An 18220-nucleotide genomic window follows, 5' to 3' on the forward strand; every position below is an offset into this window, starting at 1 on the left:
CGCAGGCGCCAACAAACTCTTCGCTGAAGACTTCTTGTTTTTCGGGTCTAAGGCTGTGTACTATGACTATTATTTGAACGCGATAGCGATAGTCTTCCCGTTAGATGCGAACGCAGTGTCTGTGCAGCGATAAATCCCCACTGGTCGAAAGGGACTATGACGTCGCTGTCCTGGTAGCGAATCATGTTTTGCAGTTTATGGTTTATGGGGTACGCCGTAGTGAAGGGTTCCGGAAATTTCGACCACATGGGGTTTTTTAACGTGCACTGACATCGCACAGCAAACGGGCCTCTAGAATTTTGCGTTCATCGAAATTCGAACGCCGCGGCCGGGATTGAACCCGCGTCTTCCGGGCCAGCAGCCGAGCGCCATAACCACTGAGCCACCGCGGCGGCTTGGACTTTGGAACATGAAACGTGCAGATGTTGCTGCTGTTTCGTACTCTGGAACTAGCTCGCGCTCTTTCAAATAAAAATGTTTGCAGTTTTTACTGGTGTACGCCTTTTTGAACATTGTTGCAAATGGGTTGCAAGCCCCAAGGGTAGCGTTGGCCTGGCGGCCTGGGGCAAAGCTGGAAACATCCGAAGGTCCCGGCAAAAGATGAGTCGACTGGCAACAGAACAACTTGTTTATTCTGGCATCGCAAAAGAGCAGCCGGTCAGGGCGACCACGTTACTCGAAGGAAGAAATCGAAGTCTCTCATTGGCGCCCGGGGCAGCGGCTTTTATACCCTCGGAGTCGAGGGCAAGAAGGAACGGCTCTGGATGAGGCGCCCGATACGGTGACGCTCAGACATGTTCAGACGTGACGTGCGCGTCCGCCGGGCCGGCGCCGGTCAGACCTCCTCGCCTCCCAGTTGGGGAGCTCCTCTCCCCGGCTGCCGCGCTTTGACAAGCGTGGGCACCAACATGCACACACACACACGCACACACGACGACACGTGGCATTGAAATCTGCCTGGACGCGCTTGGCGAGAGGCGTTACGGCAGCACTGAACGGGCCCAAAATGACCGCCACTTTGAACGAAGCCCCGGCGTCCGTTGCATCCGCGCCGGCTATACCGCGCGTCGTAGGCGAAACGTAACAACATGCACGTAGGAAACTACGTTTGATTATTTTTGTCAGACAAATTATAAAAACAACCGATCATTTGCACGTAATAAGTACAATAATTAAGACAGTAACTCGGACTAGTTCGTACTGATTTATCTTTTAACCCCTGGAGAAGCCATGGCAGTACTAAGAACGCCAGCAGCCGAGCGCCATAACCACTCAGCCACCGCGGCGGCCCCGAATCATGTTTTGCGTTCACGTCGGTGGGCACATGTTGGTTTGTGGGGTCTGACGTCTCTCCCCACAATTATCTCACAGCAGAAAAAATAAGACGTCATTATACAATTACTAATTGGTCTACAGGATCATGACATCACTCCACCACCATTACCTTTCGCTTTTTGTGTTGAAAAGAAAAGTGGTCGATCCTGGATTCGAATCGCAACCCATCGACTATTGAGGAACATTCGTTCTACTCTGTTAAATGGAGGCTTTGTATTTCTTGTAGTTAGAACAAAAGAAAAATAATAGAACATATAAACAAAGAAAAAAACAAAAGCGTTTGTGTCTGCGGAGTGATATGCAAAGAGGACCGCAGATTGCTGAAGAGACCCATCAAGGCTTTCGCGTCATGCTTTTAACGCAGAGCTTAAGTGTCTCCAAGGTTCTCTTGACCCTATACCTTCCTTATCTACAGTCACGCTGACTAGCATATTCTAACGATAGTATGGGCTAGGCATCGCATATGCTAATTTAAAAAAAAAGCGAAAGCAATCGAAATAGAATGGAATCGTCATATCATTCCGGCTCTGCGTTCGAGTTTACATTCTGATGTTTCATTTCCTTTTGTTTCACTACAGGTGGGGCCGTATTTTGAATGAATATTTTCTCCAGTTCTTACTTTTCTCACGCTTTCATCATTGATTTCCTCGTTGCGGTCGATAGCTAACTAGCAATTCCACCTGCCTGCTTGACTGTGAGGCAGGGGCTGACGAATCGCAAATGATGAAAGACGAAAATGGGGTAAGAAAAAAAGTCGTTCAAAGATACATTACGTGCTTCACTCTGAGGGATCAAAAGAAAAAAAAAGCTAAACATGCATTATTGTCTGTTGGCATACTCACGTGTCTCACTGATTCGTGCAACAACGTTTGCTTCCTTCTCGCAGGTTGCCAGCCGGAAGTCAAGTCTGGCAAGGCTACCTTCATTCTTCCGTTGGACAACATCTACGCGTGCGGGACGACGCGAATGCACAACAAACTCACGGTAAGCGATGCTAACCGTCGCCTCTTCCAGATGCTATGGTGGTGTCTGGCTTTGCTAAACAGTGTGGTCCTGCAAGCACGAACAAACCCAACACTTCTCAGTCAAGGCGTTTTAGTTTGCATTAAAGTAGGCCGTTTCATCTGTCGCAAGAGGAAACTACGTTACATAAACAATGTCAAAAATTTAATCTGGTGTCCGGCTTCAAGCAGTGTCTCGAATCAGACGTTGTGGCCTATAAAAATAGAAAAAAATATATCGTGTGATACAACCCTGTGAATGACACCCAAATTCAAGAACAGGATAGTTCTAATAAATGGAGCACTAACTTATCAGACTTGAATTATTACCACTGCTGATTGTGGGCGCTTGCAGACGTACGCCTACATTATATGAAATTATCGCTCAAAAGTGGTTTTAGTGGGCGAATCCACCGCCATCACATTTGTAATTTGCTTCATAAATTTTTGTGCCTCAATAACTTGTACTCTTCGTATTTGATGACAACTAGTTTTGCTTAAATACAGCAATTAACCACACGAAGACTGTAAAAAAAAAGAAATGTAAACACATGCGGGAAGAAAATCAAACAATTGATAAGCATTTGTGGCGCATGACTCATGGAAGCAGACATTTATCCAGGCAAACAAAAACGAAATGCCCTGTGCACTCAATATGCCCGTAAGCAAACGATGGTCTAAAGTACTGTTGATGACAACGCCCAGACATGAATACAAAATAAAGCCACCTTTGTTATTTGTGTTGGCAAGACTTTTCAAATAATTTGTGACTCCGCACATTCCAGTGCGTCTTTTGTGCCCGCAAAACATTGCGTGTTAGAGGAATCTCAGGAGAGCTCTCGCTACCTCGTCGGACGGTGACTGTGAAATATATGGCATCAAACTTTAACGTTTCAAGCATTTATACCCTCAACACAGCTGTGAAGGGGGGTGGCAAATGAGACTCCTGTCGTCTACGCACCCTTTTCTTACTTCCACACAGTGGCAGTTTGTAAGCTCGTTTTTTTTAAAGTCAGCTAAACGAACCCCTTCGCGTTTACTTTTTTTTGGGCAATGCGGGGTGGAGGTCTACTAAACCCCGTGAAGATAGCGTAAATGCTATTCAGTATGTTCGATATAAATTGAAGACAGAAAATCCTATTGTTTTCTGTTTCCTTTGCACGCAAAACGCCACGCAAGAGCGATACACTGTTTAGTCAGACATAGAAAACAAAATACACCTCCAGACCGGGCGTCGCCACCGTAGTGTAAACAAGCGTCCCGAGCTTCGTACTCATTTGTGCGAGCAGCTGGAGACACGAACGAGCTTTTCTGTCATAGCGGATTGCGCGCCGCCGTTGCGTAAATCCTTTTCGCAAAGCGAGTCGCCATCCAAACAGATAGGGTGGGAGACAAAGGGTGCACTTATGCATGCGCCCGGCCTCTTACCAGCGTTGCTGTTTCTTGTACTCCGTTCCTTCTTCGGGGGCGGCGCTGTGTTTGACTTCTCGCCTGTAGAGACGCCAGACGGTTCCGCGTCTATACTGCTTGGAGCAGACGCGTTGATCAATAGCTAAGAGCGTGCTGTCTCTCCTCCTTTCCTTTACTTTTATCTGTCACCGCAGTCTCGCTTCACTCCTGCAGATGCCGCCAAATGAGATTAGGCTTCCGTCCCTCGAGCTTGCCAATGGGGGCTCCGTTAACGATTGAGGATTTGGACAGCTGCTCGCGGTTCGAATGACATGCTGCTGCTCGATGTCGAAATGCTGGAATGGGAGAACAAAGACAGCCTGCGAGAGTGTGCGAGACAATGCGAGAGAGTGCGAGAGCTTGTGATAGATAACGGGGTATCGGGGGCGCTCCTTCGTTTGAAGGGCGTGTCGGAAAAGAAACCGCGCAGTGGCTGATTAAGTCTCTACGTTCTCTTGCCTCATGGATATCTGAGCGGCGCCTACTTGCCTCTCCCAATGCCGATCGCGTGCTGAAGGAAAGCGCTTGTGTGCGCACTGCAGTGGAAGTGCCGGTAGGAAATAAGCGGTGCAACACTAGGCGTTTAGCGCGGCGTCCCTTATCGTCTTATTTGTTACACAAATATTCCCACTGTGGCACAACGAAGCGTAAACAGCCGCACCACTCAACAGTGTGCGTGTTATAAAAATATAGAGAGCTATGTCGAATGAAGCAAGATAAGGGGAGTATTTAATCAGTAGCAGTGGTTCCAGGCTGTAGAACAGTACTGATCCCGAACTGTGGAAGTCGGTGCCAGGGTGGCACTCATTGTAATGCGCGATCGTCATTAACAGCTGCTATGCTTATTGTTTCAGTTAGAGCAGAGATGACAGCATTGTTTACTAATGTTCCCCCTGTATTACGACAGCTCGTAGATGTTGCGAACAAAGCGTCTCCTAATATTATCAGTCCATACATTACGCTACAGGGTTTTGGGCATCTCACATTCGCCCCATCGTTACGTACCTAAATATTGCGTTTCGTTTTCAGATGAGGGCAAATTATACAGGATGAAATCTCACTTATTTCTCTAGATTGGCGTTGCCAGTTTTTTAAAATAATTTTAGAGCCCAGGTCAACGCTTCTTTTTAAGACAGGGGTGCCGTTAAAGGCATCTGGTCTCCAGGAACGGTCTCCTGCCGTTGGCTGAAACCAGCGCCGTAAACTCGGCACCTCGCCTCGACGCAGCGGGTCTGAGAAATTGTCCCGTTACGGTTGCGCCGAAACTGCAGGGCCAGTGGATCTACTACCACCGCATCATGATCGAGACGCCCGGTGAGGAGACGGAGGTGATCCTGGCCAAGTGCGTGCTTCCTGGAGGCTTCAACCAGAGCGTGACATCGCGCGGGCGTTCCCGCCGAGAGTCGCTGCCCTTCGACCTCGTCGAGCCTGAGTAAGTGACTGCAGGGACCATGATCGTGGTACGAAGTACATGTATTGCTCATATTGGTTAGTTAGCCTGGTATTATGATAGTACAGCTGCGAATATCAGGAAACGACTTGTCTGGGCATGTGGTTCTCCCTCTCTGGTAGGAGATAAGCAGAAGTTAATCATACTAACTGCGTGCTACCTCGAAGCACCTATTCCCGCTCATGGAGCCCTACGAACATCACAAGCAGGCTGACAAATAAATAGAAAAAGATTTGTTTCGCGCTTTTTATTCTTATAAATGCGCAACACGTGCACAGAACATATATTGCGGTTGTATTTATACAGCCTTTACGCACATCTGTCCGTTTCCTTCTGGTGTTTTCAAATAATTGAGTGCCAAATCACTGCTCAAGTTTCTTCCAGGACAGGGACCATATAACCTTCCCTTTCTACTGCTTCTTATCTGCCACTCCTGGATGCCGGTGTGTGTCGCATGCGCAGGCACCTGAACATCACCGAGTACATCGAAGCCCGGGCGCCCGTGCCGTACCTGGACGTGGCTATTCGGCAGAACGGCCGCGTCCTTGACACCACACTCAACGTGCAGCCCGGAACGCCACTCGAGATGCTCGTCTTCCTCGATCCCAAAAGCAGAGGTTGCTACTTTGAATCCTCGCCTCTTTCGTTGAACTGTCTGCCCTGCACTATTTCTACAGTGTCCAACCCTATCACGCAGGAAAGGTGCTGTCGCTTAATAAATAGCGGCCAGTCACTTCTGAGATCCGTTGCTTTCTCAAGAGAAGTAGAGCGAAGCTTCGAAAGTCTATACTTGTCATGATCTGTCCCGAACTTATTTTGTTAGCACCGTTGCGCAAGGCGAAGGGGCAAAGTCGAATGCAAGACGAAGGGTACTTTTGATGGTATACAGCTTGATGCTGCGTAGGAGGCTGAAACAGAACGCTCAGTCTTCCTCTAGTCAGTCCTATAAAAATGAATACAAAGAAAACAGTTGTTCATTATGCAACGGATTCTAAACAAATAAATTTTTTTATATTCACCTGCACTGTTAGCCGAAATCCTTTCATTCACGGATACTGAGAAGCAACTTTATGCAGTGCGGTTTCAGACGGCTCTGCAGGCCTACTTCTCTGGGAGGAATTGTGTGTCAACGAGGCTTAATAGTGTGAATGATAGGGTGGGGACTAACTTTTTCAAATGGCCGTTGGTACTGCCATCTTCTACCGAACCTGCACAGTCTATTTATCCTCCCCCCCCCCCCCCCACCCGCCTCTAAGAAAAAAAGAGTAAAAACGCGGTACAGCTGCTTATTTACTGATACTACCAGTACCTCTAAGCGCTTGCTTTATAGAGCAAATGAGGCTGTGGGATTTAGAACCTTACAAGATTTCATTCAGAAAATTCACGAATTCCTTGTTATAATTTGGTTCTTCATGCAAAACAAAACTGCCCGTGTTGTTAAAACGTCGTCTCCGAAGACGACATTACGCGGGCCATGATAGCTCACACTATTTTCTTTTCTTGTTTCATTCCTTTCTGCGCTTACTTTTCTAACCCCGGAATCCCCTGCGGCGCCCCTACACCCGCGTCCAATTTAGCCGTCGCATAGTTAAGCACACGCTAATAGCCCTTCCTCTCTCTGCGTGTCTGCATGCTAATCACGGCGTAAAACTTCTCTCCGAGAAATGACTTAATTAGGGCCTGATTTATCCCTGTCCGGCATTCGAGGCAGGCCCCAAAATGGGGCTGCCAGAGCTATTCCCGATTTGGCGCCACATGCATTACGGTTTTGATTTCTCGCAATAATTGCTCGCATGCGTCACGATTTTCAGTAGAGCGTAAATTGATAACTACTTTAAATATTCATTTCTTCGAAGGACGGTGAAAGACGCGAAATCTACTCGATGTTGGAGCCAAGTTCACAATTGCTTGAATCTCATTTTTAGTGCTCCGTGCAGAAGTGTTGTGGGTTTGTTTACTTTGAGTGTGTTTAATTTTTTTTGTGTGTGTCCCTGAAGTGTTTCCTTATACGGCAGCATGCATATTTTTTATTACATTCCATGGCAGGGGGTTTAGCGTGGCTATAAGTGGTGCTTCATTTTTCTGCTGACGTGCGCAGATTTAGCATTGCGCGATCCGCTTCCCGCGCGCCTGCTGTGCGCATGCGCTGACTGGTCCCGATGAGAGAGAAAGAGACAGCACTTTATTTGGCAAATTCGTGTTAGTCGCCGAGGATGTAATGAGCTTGTTCCACCCGGGCCAGTCGATCCTCAAACTGGTCCGAGCACAACCCGGTATTCCAGAAGGGTGGGGGGGGGGGGGGGGGGGGGCACACGGTAAGCGGTAGCGGTACGCGCTATGCTAAAATTTGCGGTTACCTGTATTTTACACTCCGGTGAAACTTTTTTAAGTTTAATTAAACTTTTTATAAAACAGGAATAAATTAAAGTATGCCTGTTGTTTTAGTTGAATGGCTCTCCGCCTCGTCCCATGCATTGCTGTGCAGGCACGTACGGCATTCTGACCAGCTACCTGAAGGTCACGGACAGTGCCAACAAGCAAGAAGAAGTGATCGTGATGAACGGGTAAGGACTACTGCCAACTGGCTTACAGCAGATCAATATCAAAAGCCTCTACACTGCACACCACTCCTTTTTGAGAGACACACTGTGCACCACTGGATTTATAAGTCAGCAATGTTTTGCGCACTGCATCGCATTGCATTGCTTTACATTATTCACAAGGGTAGAAACTTGGGCGAGTCGGTAACGCGCCTGTGTTGTGTCTGTCTTTCTCTGTCCCTTTGTCCCGTTTTGCGCTACTCTCACTTTCCATGGATCGCTTTACATTACGCACAAATCTAGGTAACAGCCGGCTGCAAAAGGTTATGGATCACGGATGTGCAAAAAAAGAAAAGAAGCGAATTTTTGACGTTTTGCTGGACATCGAAGAGATGACAAGTACACGAAACCTTTCTTAAATACACAGTGGTGGAGATCTCACGTTTGTAGTCTACGATGCGCGCATTGGTTGGGATGAATATAAATTTATTGGTGCCTCCCATGTTCCATCAACTTTTGCATAGTAGTACAGTATCACACAACAAAAGCGTTTATTTGCTGTTTTGTTGCTGTGGTCTCGCTTCTGAGCAATTTTTTTTTCTGTCCGGCCCTGATTGATTAGTACCTGGTGGCGGGGCTGCAGTTTGCGAAGAAGAACGGATGATTGGGCGAGTTGGTATTCATTCATAATTTTTTTCAAACAGCGCTTCGTAACCAGGACAGAGAACGAGAGGGTACACACACACACACACACACACACACACACACACACACACACACACACACACACACACACACACACACACACACACACACACACACACACACACACACACACACACACACACACACACACACACACACACACACACACACACACACACACACACACACACACACACACACACACACACGGCGTTTTGTACCGGAACATCTAACATGACAGTCAGTAGGCGGTCTGTGCTTTACCTCTGCCTCGGTCTTCCCTTCCCACCTCTCGCCTCAGATGCTCCATCGACCCCTACATCTTCGGCAACTTTGAGACTCTCGACGGCGGGGACACGCTTTCGGCTAAGTTCAGGGCATTCAAATTTCCAGAGTCAAACTACGTGCTCTTCGTCGGAACGGTCAACGTGTGCATCAAGGAGTGCAAAGGCGTAAGGCTGCTCTCTTTACACCCTTCTCCTCTTCCTCGCTTTCCGTTATAGCACCGCGTAGCGCAGTAGAAAGTGTGCTGTTTTTGTCTCTCTCTCTTTCGGTGTATGTGCTCTTTCTCGAAGTGCCTAACACACTATCGTACAGTGCAAGAATTTTAAAGGAACGAAACATATTTTTATTTGTTATTTCTTTCAACCATTTCGCAGGAAGATGTGAAACAGACTGCTGAGCCATTGCTTGACAAACTACCCAGGCTTTAGGATTAGGTCTGCCAGCTCTAGTTTAACTGCGGTTTAAAAATAAAAAGGGAGCATTTTACCAGAGCACTTGCAGCCTTGAACGAGAACCATGTATATGAGTAGACTGTTCATGATCATTGCAGAACATAGGTAGTGACGGCTGTCTACTGAATTTCACTCCGATTGAGGTCATGCCTGGCAGTTGTTCCTTCGTGGTTAGTTGTCACGTCAGCTTCGTTTCGTTTACAGTTTTATGCTCGGGGACGCACCTGTCCTATCGTTTGATAGCGTGTACGCAACATACCGGAGCTAAGTTCGATTATTTATGCTCGCCTTTTCTCGCCAGGTGCCGTGCGGAAATGACCAGTACGGCTACGGCCGTAGGAGGCGCTCCATCCCGCCTGAGATCCCGAACGACCCGAACAAGGTGTTCGAAGTAGAACTCACCACATTCCTCAAAGTCCAGTACAGAGACGACCTGTTCACGCTCAAGAAAGGTGAGCCTACTCTCCATGCTTCTTGTTGATGCGCCCTTCGTCTCGCGGTTGCTTTCTCTCTTTCTTCTATCGCTCTCTGTCCGGTTCTCGAGCTTACTATACTATCTGAGTAGTCCCCCCCCCCCCCCTTCCCCCCCCCAAAAAAAAAAATTGTTCACCATTAGCATTTTATGATGGAAACCGTTTCTGCATATTCTTCGACTGTTTACCTGCTTGCACATTTAACGCGTATATTAGGTGCACAGCCTTATCGACGGAATTATTCATTATGTGTTCAATGAATCGAAGCTGCTGTGGCAGCGGGAACAATGAAGACAAAAAATTACGGATGGCACACATTCAGTTCCGTCAGCAGTGCTTGACTGTCGGGCTACCGCTCTGGCGATGTATACGCTTTGTGTATGTGCTAGAGAGAGAAGAAAACAAAGTTAGGCAGTGCTTAACCACGGTTACACGCAAAGGTCTAGCTATGACATTTCGGCAATGGTCCGGGCCAAATTTAGAGGTCGCCATCGTGTCGGGCATCGTCAAGTATGGTTGCACATCGATTTTGGTCCAAATCGGCCAAGGTCAATCTGTCAGTCTGTCAACGTCCGTCTGTTGCTATGCTGTGCTTGTCAGGGTTAATCCGAAGTTAAATCAGGCACGGAATGGTGAGCGACTTCTGCGTTGAGTAGAGCTACCGGTCTAAAAATCTGGAAGAGAAGCATCTGCTCATTGTGACATAGCTTTCTGAGTGTGCAGGTGTTCTTCCGTGCGCCCTTTTAAAATCTTACGTACAAAACCACAACTTACTGGCAATAAAACCTTCCGGTAGCTGAACGACTATGGGGTGGATGTGAAATTGATCTTTGGGGCCTTCAACAAGGGAGCCTGGTGTGATTATCCTTCTTTTAAGATTAGGACAAAATGAACACACTGGACTACCGCTTATAGCCTGAAACTTTTAGATGTCCGCAACCATTCAGTTATAACGGTTCAGCTTTGTTGCACTCATTGCATGCAGTTAAGTAAATACGAACGTTAATGCGCACCAACATTTTGTTTTAATAGAAAGCTTATAAGTTATCATGAAAAGCTTGAGGCATGTGTCCAGGCAGGAATGTGTACGTGTGTCGCCGTAGTCACCGCTGGCCTCTGTGAGAAGGCAATTTGAAGTTGGAAGTTTAGCTCTGTGAAATGCCGTAGCGCTTGTAAGCGTATATAGTATTCAATACTTATACCCACTTCTACTCAGAATGTGTTGTGTTGCTTTTACCTTGCTTAAGCGAAGATGGAATACCGGGATCTCGAAATTCGCGGTGCGTTGCTATAGCCACTAATCAGTAGATCGCAAACCTCAGGTTTTGCTTGTGCAGATAAAGCGACTGATGAAAAATTGGCACCTGGAATTTATGTATGTATATCATAATAGGCTTATAAGGTGGTTGCGTTCCAGAGTATTAGCAAATCCAGCAGCGATAGTTGAATTCTTCAGGCACAGAATCGGCTGGAAGAACTGGACCTCGGAGAACCTCGGACCTAGTCATTATATAAAAGCTTATATTCGGTTCGGCTACTTTTTTTTTTGGTGCTAATTGTCACGTCCTCTTTGTGATCTTATGGTCAATTTATGCGACATTGTTGTAATCTTGGCTGCACATTCCTCATAACAGTCACTGACCACAGTTTGCTCTGTTTGAACCTACAGCTTGTGATGAGCGCGTTGCCCTAATCGCGTCACTAACACTGGGCGTCGCTAACATTCGGAGCTTACTTATTGATGTTGCTTTGGGCAATCATCGCGACAAATTTGTATCACTGTCGTTTGTCGCAAGCTTTGCATGCCAGCGAATAGCTAGGACACCAACTACTTCTCTTTTTTATGACTATGGATGGCTTCCCTTGCTCACTGCAGTCTTCCTTTTGGACTGTTCAGTTCTTCGTAGTTGGCTAGTATAACGGTACCACTCGGTGGCGGACATGGGAAGTGCTGAAATTTAAAAAAAAATGGCGGAGGCTTAACTTGGCTAACTCTGGAATTCAGCGAAAAGCAAGCATGCTTGCTAAACATCTGAGGCTCGTCCATGGCAGCTCCGATACACGCTCGCGACAACCGTTTTACATATACCCACACGACCACGTGGGTATGACGTGGTATCATATGGTCTTACGACACCCCCATCGGATGTCATCACGTAGCTTAGTATCACCCCATCGGATATTCTTAAGGTCAAAGGTCAACCCAAAGGTAATCTAATATCAGAGGTCAGAGGTCAAAGGGCAAGTGAAGGTCATGGGTCAAGATCAGGGGTCAAGGGCTCGGAACCATAACTGTACCACATATCATCATACAAGGCTAACGTGGTTTTTTCAGCAGCGCAGGGGACAAAGGATGTGACAAGTGCACAGCCAGCGCCGTGTCTGTGCACTTGTCACGTCCTTTGTCCCCTGCGCTGCTGAAAAAAACCATGTCACACCAACTTGCCCGAGCTTCGACAAGGCTAACGTGGTTGGGCTGAAGGTCGTTCAAGGTCATTCTCCGGCGTACGCGACGACTGCTTTACCTAGCGTACTGAAGCTTTTCGCTTCAATAAAAGCTCTTTGGAGCAGTCCGAGTTACGAGTAAGGCGCTTGTAAATGATAATGCGAACACAATGAAACTGTCCCATAATAAAAGAAAAACATCGAACACGTTTAGATTTTTCGGACCTCTGTAGAACGCTCGCAGGTGACCAGTTGAACAGGGCGCGAAGAAAAACGGAAGTAGGTGATCACGTTCACTTTGAACAGAGTGTACGGAGCTCAGTGTGCTTGGCGTTTGCAGGGTCCATATCGGGAGAGTTCGACGCGCGGACAGCCAACCAGCTGCCTCTGAAGCAGGCCCTACCCGTGGACGGGGACACGTCTTTCCTGGACCGCTCCGCCGCCGGCTTGCCTGTCGCGGGGCGCGGCTGCTGCACGCTTCTGCTTGGCCTGCTTGTTGTGGCCGCTTTCTCGACGCTCAGGCTTTTCTTCTGAACGCCCCCGTCTGTCGCCTAAGCTCCGTCTCGAGCCACCAATCTCTCCTTCGAAGATTCCGGGCGCATAAAAAAAATCAGGCTCACAAACACGCTCATCTTCCGGCCACCCTCGCTTGAAACCACGAGGCTTGTTTAATGTTTGTCATGGGTGCGTTTCGTGAAAAAAAGGAAAACAAAGGCACATGCGCTGGTGCGGATGGCTCAAGCGGTATTGCTGAATGAGGTAAATACAGGTTACGAGCGTTTTTCGGGGTCGATTTGGGATTGTTGTGGAGAAACTTTAGCTCGGGTTTCCTTTGCTCAGTACTTGAGAACGGGGGATTGGTTCTGTCGGCCGCAGAGCAGCCTGCATTTCAAGTTAAAATCAGGTTAAAATCTTGTGCTGGCTGGCAGTGGAATGCTCCTGGGGGCTCATAAATTTTTAAGAAACTTGATAAGTCATTGAAAAGGTAACAGTTAAAAACAATTCATGCAGAAACCTTTAGTTCTCCAACAAAACTTGACCTTATATTGTCTTAAGAATATTACTAAATAATTATCGCTGTTTAACATTGGATTAGGTTTTTTGTATGTTTAGCAACATATAGCAGAAAAAACGGTGCAAAGGTAATCTACCGTTGTAGCTATTACACAAATTTAGATCTCACGAACATTTAAGCCCCAATGAAAATTCTGCATACAGCCGCCAAAAAGTTTAACCGTAAGAGAAGAAAGAGGAGAAATAATTTATGTGATTTGGTTTCATTTGATTTTGATTTGATTTTGAACTTCGTTTATGACCATAAAAAATAACCAGGCAGGTAAATAAACATGAAAACATTACTGAAGAATTTTTGGCATTTGTTTCTCTTTTAATTGATAAAAAGAAACAAAGTTAAGCCTGAGCTAAAGCTTCTTCTTAAGCTGAGCTTGCTGACGAACACGCCTCGGATAAGCTTCTGTGCGTGGACGTAGTAAAGTTATTTGTGGATGTATTTTAAATCATGTCTTCTAGGATTTGAAAAGGGTGAACGTGCATGTCAGTTTGACTAAGGGTGGCGCAGAACACTCATAGCAGATGCCTGCAAATGTCGCATGTTTTACGAGGGTGCATCAGGTAAAGTTTACGTTAGCTGTCATCGTGCATGAAGAGGCGTAATCATCGCACCCACAAAGTATCCCGGAAATTTCGTCCAAGCGAATTAGCATCTGCGATACCACATTATTTGTTGTTTTTGACTAAGAGCTTTTTTCAGCTATTTTCATTGCAGTTCACTGCTTGACAAAAACAGAAGTAGTCTCTGAGTAGAATAACTTTATAAATTTTTTATTGTGTTCATTAAATAGCTTTATTGCCAATTTTTCTCATTCCTTGTAATTTCTAGTGCGTTACCTTACATGCGCGCAGTTGGTCGTACACATAGTTTTGTTTCCCTTACTGGCATCTTTTAGCCTGGTCAAAGGTAACCATTGTGTCACAATGGAGGCAGCTATTTTGAATGAAATGTGTGAATTTTGTGCTACACGTGTTTTTGTGCTGTCTCAAACTATCATTCATCTCATAGCGTTTGTCCACGACTGCAGTCACCCAGCCAGCCCTAAAAAAAAAACAACGATGTAAATCCTTGCTAAACAGGAGACGAATTACCATTAGGAACAAAATGATGGCAGAGTGAACAAAATAATTCCTTTTCACGCCCAGTCAAGTCTGGCAGGGAGATACAACTGTGTCCGTCTCTGGCGTTTGGCGAGTTTCCTTCATGAGATGGGTTTGCTTGTTTATTTTGCTGCTGATATTACAAGAGTGCTTTCATAGAAAACAGGCAAAATGCGATGACAGAAATCGCCTGACTAAGCCCCTAGCATCTACAGACAGGTGCTACTTTTTGGATGCGATTATTCTATTGGTGCCAGGTTATGGAATACTTGCCAGAAGCAGCTTTTCCATACTTCAATTCTTTAAGGGCAAATTAAAAAACAAAAGTATGATCACAAATATGAGGAGGTCGGCGTATTGCATTACACGCTTCTGTTCCTTCTGGGTTAATGTAGGCAGGCTTCATCTTTCATACCTGTTTCTCTAGACTGGAGCTGTCAAGGCAGAATATCGAAGTGGGCTTAAGTAGCAGCCTGAGAACACTGGCTCTTCGCGCAGTAACATAACGCAGATGGAAGAACTATTCAAGCATTCATTGGCTGCCGTTGATTATTGTAGAATTTCAGTCTGCAGAATTTAAGGGAATCTAGCGTTAGGCACTAAATTTTTTTAATGCTACTAACTTCCTTAAACAGTTACTTTGGTGTTGGCGTATAGAAACCTTGCCAATTGTGGCTCTCCTGCTTCAATAGTAGAAGAGTATCAGCGCAGAACATGTCATGAGCTGGTTGAATCACACTTAGCTTGCTGCGTTAGCAGCAGAATGAAAGATACCGTCATTCATTTGACTAAAGCAGCAAAAACCACCAGACAGGGTACAAGTCACGCGTCAAACACGTTAGCTTCATGCGCTCCGTCATCGAGCTTGAATGACTGCTTGGAAAATTTTTGATTTTTTGCATGGGTGCTTCAGGATTGCATGCAGACGTACACCATTGACAGAAACAATTTTCATTCAAAAGCATCATGCGGCTTGCATGCATGCGCCGTGGCGTAATGACATCACTTGTAATGCGCGCTGGTTGTATCGCCACTTTTACTTGTTTTCATGCCTGTTCTTTTGAACACGAGAACCATGCCCCCGTCCCTGTACAGACTGTAGATGAGACTTTGTACAGTTTTGTAAGCAGCCGAGACACGGGCACTGGAAAGAAAGTCTTGACTAAAACTCAGATTTGTACGGCACCTCGGTTTATTCAGTTGTTCTTCGATTGTTCGAGTTAGGTTAAGCCTTTCTGGCTCTTAGCGACGAATAAGTTATTGTGCTTTTCACAATTGATCAGTACTGAATGAATTCTTACTGCAATGTTGAACTCAAAAAATGCTTCTGTTAAGCCTGTTCTAAAGCAAGAGGATACGAGTTTATCATCTTACATTGAAACATTAAATAGAGCTTCTTATGAAATACGGCATTGCTAGTCCAGTCTGAAGTTCCGTGCTGTGCCGTAATTGTGAAGCGATCTTGCAATCGGTAAAATGAAAAAATAGCCACATTAAAGCTGCTTAAGCAAAAATGTTAGAAACTAAATAGAATAGGAAAGAGATGATATGAGAAAGATGGCTGAAGCACAAAAATGAGAGCCAGAACCACAAAAATTTGTGATTGCATCGCTAAAACAAATAAGAAACAAATCCTGCAATTTCGCTACGCCATCATCAGAATACGCAGGAAAATAACTGTTACCTGCTTCTCACTTTGCCACGTTAGACTTAATGACACTGATGTTTTTGAAACCCATGTTTAGTACAACCTTCATGTCGCCTTCAAATCTAACTTCAGAATGGTCGTTTCTCTTGGAGCACAAAAATCATTCTTGACCGTAACGGGTGAAACTTAGTAATTTAATAAATTTTCATGTTTATCTGCATTTTCGGATATTTTTAGTCAGTTTCAATTGCTTCTAATAATTCTTGCTTTAAATTCACGAGCACATTCAGAGACTTTTCGTCTCAAATCTTGAATATTACATGCTGTATTTGTTATGATGCAAATGCTGTTAACTGAATTTTTATATATTCTGAAGCATGTAAGACTTCTTTTCAACTGTACTACTGTTGGAATAAGTTTTCCAGAACACCACCGCCATAACACACAAGGAAATTATCTGAAACCTACTACAGGAGCGAAGTTCCGGCAAAGAGATTCTTATTGAAAAATTCATCGCTTTGAAGCCACAGTCCAGTGTGTGCCTGATAAACAAAATTAACTAAGTACATTATGGTCTCAGCACTGCATTCTTCTAATGACGGTGTTTGTCGCTCTCTTAGTCACTGCTCATCGTAACTATCCCACCAGTTCGTCAACGCACAAAACAGCAATGTCTCGTAGTGCGCCCTTGTTAATTTCATCGCAGTTTACGGCCACCGCGGTCAGAAAGTGACGTCTGACGTTGCCTTTACTTGCTCATATCAAGTGAAAGAGTCTAAAATGTTCATCTTGGCGCTTCGATGAGCAAAAACCTGCCGCTATCCAGTTCGAGTTCTGAATTTAAGTCAGCTCATTAGTAAAAGATGGCGAATACCTTTGAACACTGTACAGGAGAATTATCTTTCATTTCCTGGGCATGTAAACATAGCATCTTGTTTAGTCTGGATAACTATTAGCAGCAAATAGCTGCAACATTAGGTACGACTGCAATCTCCTTGCTTATGCATTTCGAGGTGCATAGTTGCAAATAATGCCAGCTCATCTCCTGAAATATAAGCACAAGGAGAAAATTTTTCTGAAGTATTTTGATAATCTTCATGCAGTCGGAGGGGAAGCTACTGAACTGTATTTTGTTACGCTGTGCTTTCTTGGACTTTTGGCTTAAAAAGGTGCTCATTGTGATTAGGCTACATCAGACGTTGCTTCGCGAGGCGGCTGCTTGTCATCGGTAATTATCCATTTGTTGCAACTGCGACAATGTGCCATCACATGCTTCCCATTACCATCGTCAACAACATCATCATCCTAACGCATCACTGGAGTTATTGGCAGTGATTTGTCACATTTCTGAGAGTGGTTCACCAGGTTCGCAGTCTTTTTTATGCTTAATTCCGTACTGCCCAAAATATGTGAATCTTTTTTTTTCACGAACTTAACAACAAATAAATTTGTGAAATATGACTTTGAGGTGCATCACCAGCTGGTTTTGCGGCAGTGTGTTTTTGTATGTTTGTTAGGCTTATTCACTGTTCAATGCTTCTATTGGGTTTATTACAGAAGTGTTTCCTTTGCATAGATTACATGTCTGTCAACCATGAAGATTAGTCCTCTTGTTCGAACAAACCAATTTGTGATTCAATTTTGTCGAATTTGTGTTATGTTGTGATGCCACATTACTAGACATTGTATACATTACTTGTCTTGCTTTTCTGTTTTGTATGTATTTCTATTCTTGTCACTTTTTTATATTACAGGTGTTTTGTTGAACGAAGGACACCAAAATGACAGCATGCGTGTTCGCCCAGTGAAATTTCAGTAGTGTTTACATCCTGCTGACATTACTAATGTACATACTTTTAATGTTCCAAGAGTGTAGCGTATAGAGGCACTGGCGAATACATTGCCAGGGGCCCTGTGAAATAATAAAGGAACGCCTTAACATTTTTAACCTAGAGTGTTTGTGTGAATTTCTTGCATCCCTGCATGGACATCTGTAACATGCAGATGATGATGAGTTGCGACACTACAGATTCCTGAGTACATGTGAGGTCGGCCCACCAACCTCTAGCCGTGAGTGCCGTTTAGCTGTGTCCGAAAGAAAAGGGGACCTTAGTCGTTGTGGCGACACCAAGTTTTCTGGACTTTTAAGACTTCTCGTTGGAGGCAACACATCACTTTTGCTCCTGCTTTCTGTAGACGGCACTCCCGGGAGTGACCCGACTAGGGGAAGTCGGCAATCGTCTCTTCCTCTCTTCCATTTCATCT

General features: G+C 45.3%; 1 protein-coding gene across 2 annotated transcripts in view; it reads left to right on the forward strand.

Annotated features, from left to right (window-relative positions):
* The window catches only part of qsm (Zona pelucida superfamily protein qsm), a 246215-nt gene extending 228312 nt beyond the window's left edge, over positions 1-17903 (forward strand). The window contains exons 3-9 of one of the 2 annotated variants that reach the window (XM_077668775.1): positions 2222-2319; positions 5057-5217; positions 5698-5852; positions 7721-7799; positions 8782-8932; positions 9519-9669; positions 12476-17903. In XM_077668775.1, coding sequence (XP_077524901.1) covers positions 2222-2319; positions 5057-5217; positions 5698-5852; positions 7721-7799; positions 8782-8932; positions 9519-9669; positions 12476-12669 — 989 coding nt within the window. In that variant the 3' untranslated portion in view covers positions 12670-17903. The remainder of the gene's footprint in view (positions 1-2221; positions 2320-5056; positions 5218-5697; positions 5853-7720; positions 7800-8781; positions 8933-9518; positions 9670-12475) is intronic. The other variant, XM_077668776.1, reaches the window with a different exon arrangement.
* Positions 17904-18220: the final 317 nt, after the last annotated feature.

The sequence above is a fragment of the Amblyomma americanum genome, chromosome 6 (assembly GCF_052857255.1).
Source record: "Amblyomma americanum isolate KBUSLIRL-KWMA chromosome 6, ASM5285725v1, whole genome shotgun sequence".
NCBI classification, from domain to species: domain Eukaryota; kingdom Metazoa; phylum Arthropoda; class Arachnida; order Ixodida; family Ixodidae; genus Amblyomma; species Amblyomma americanum.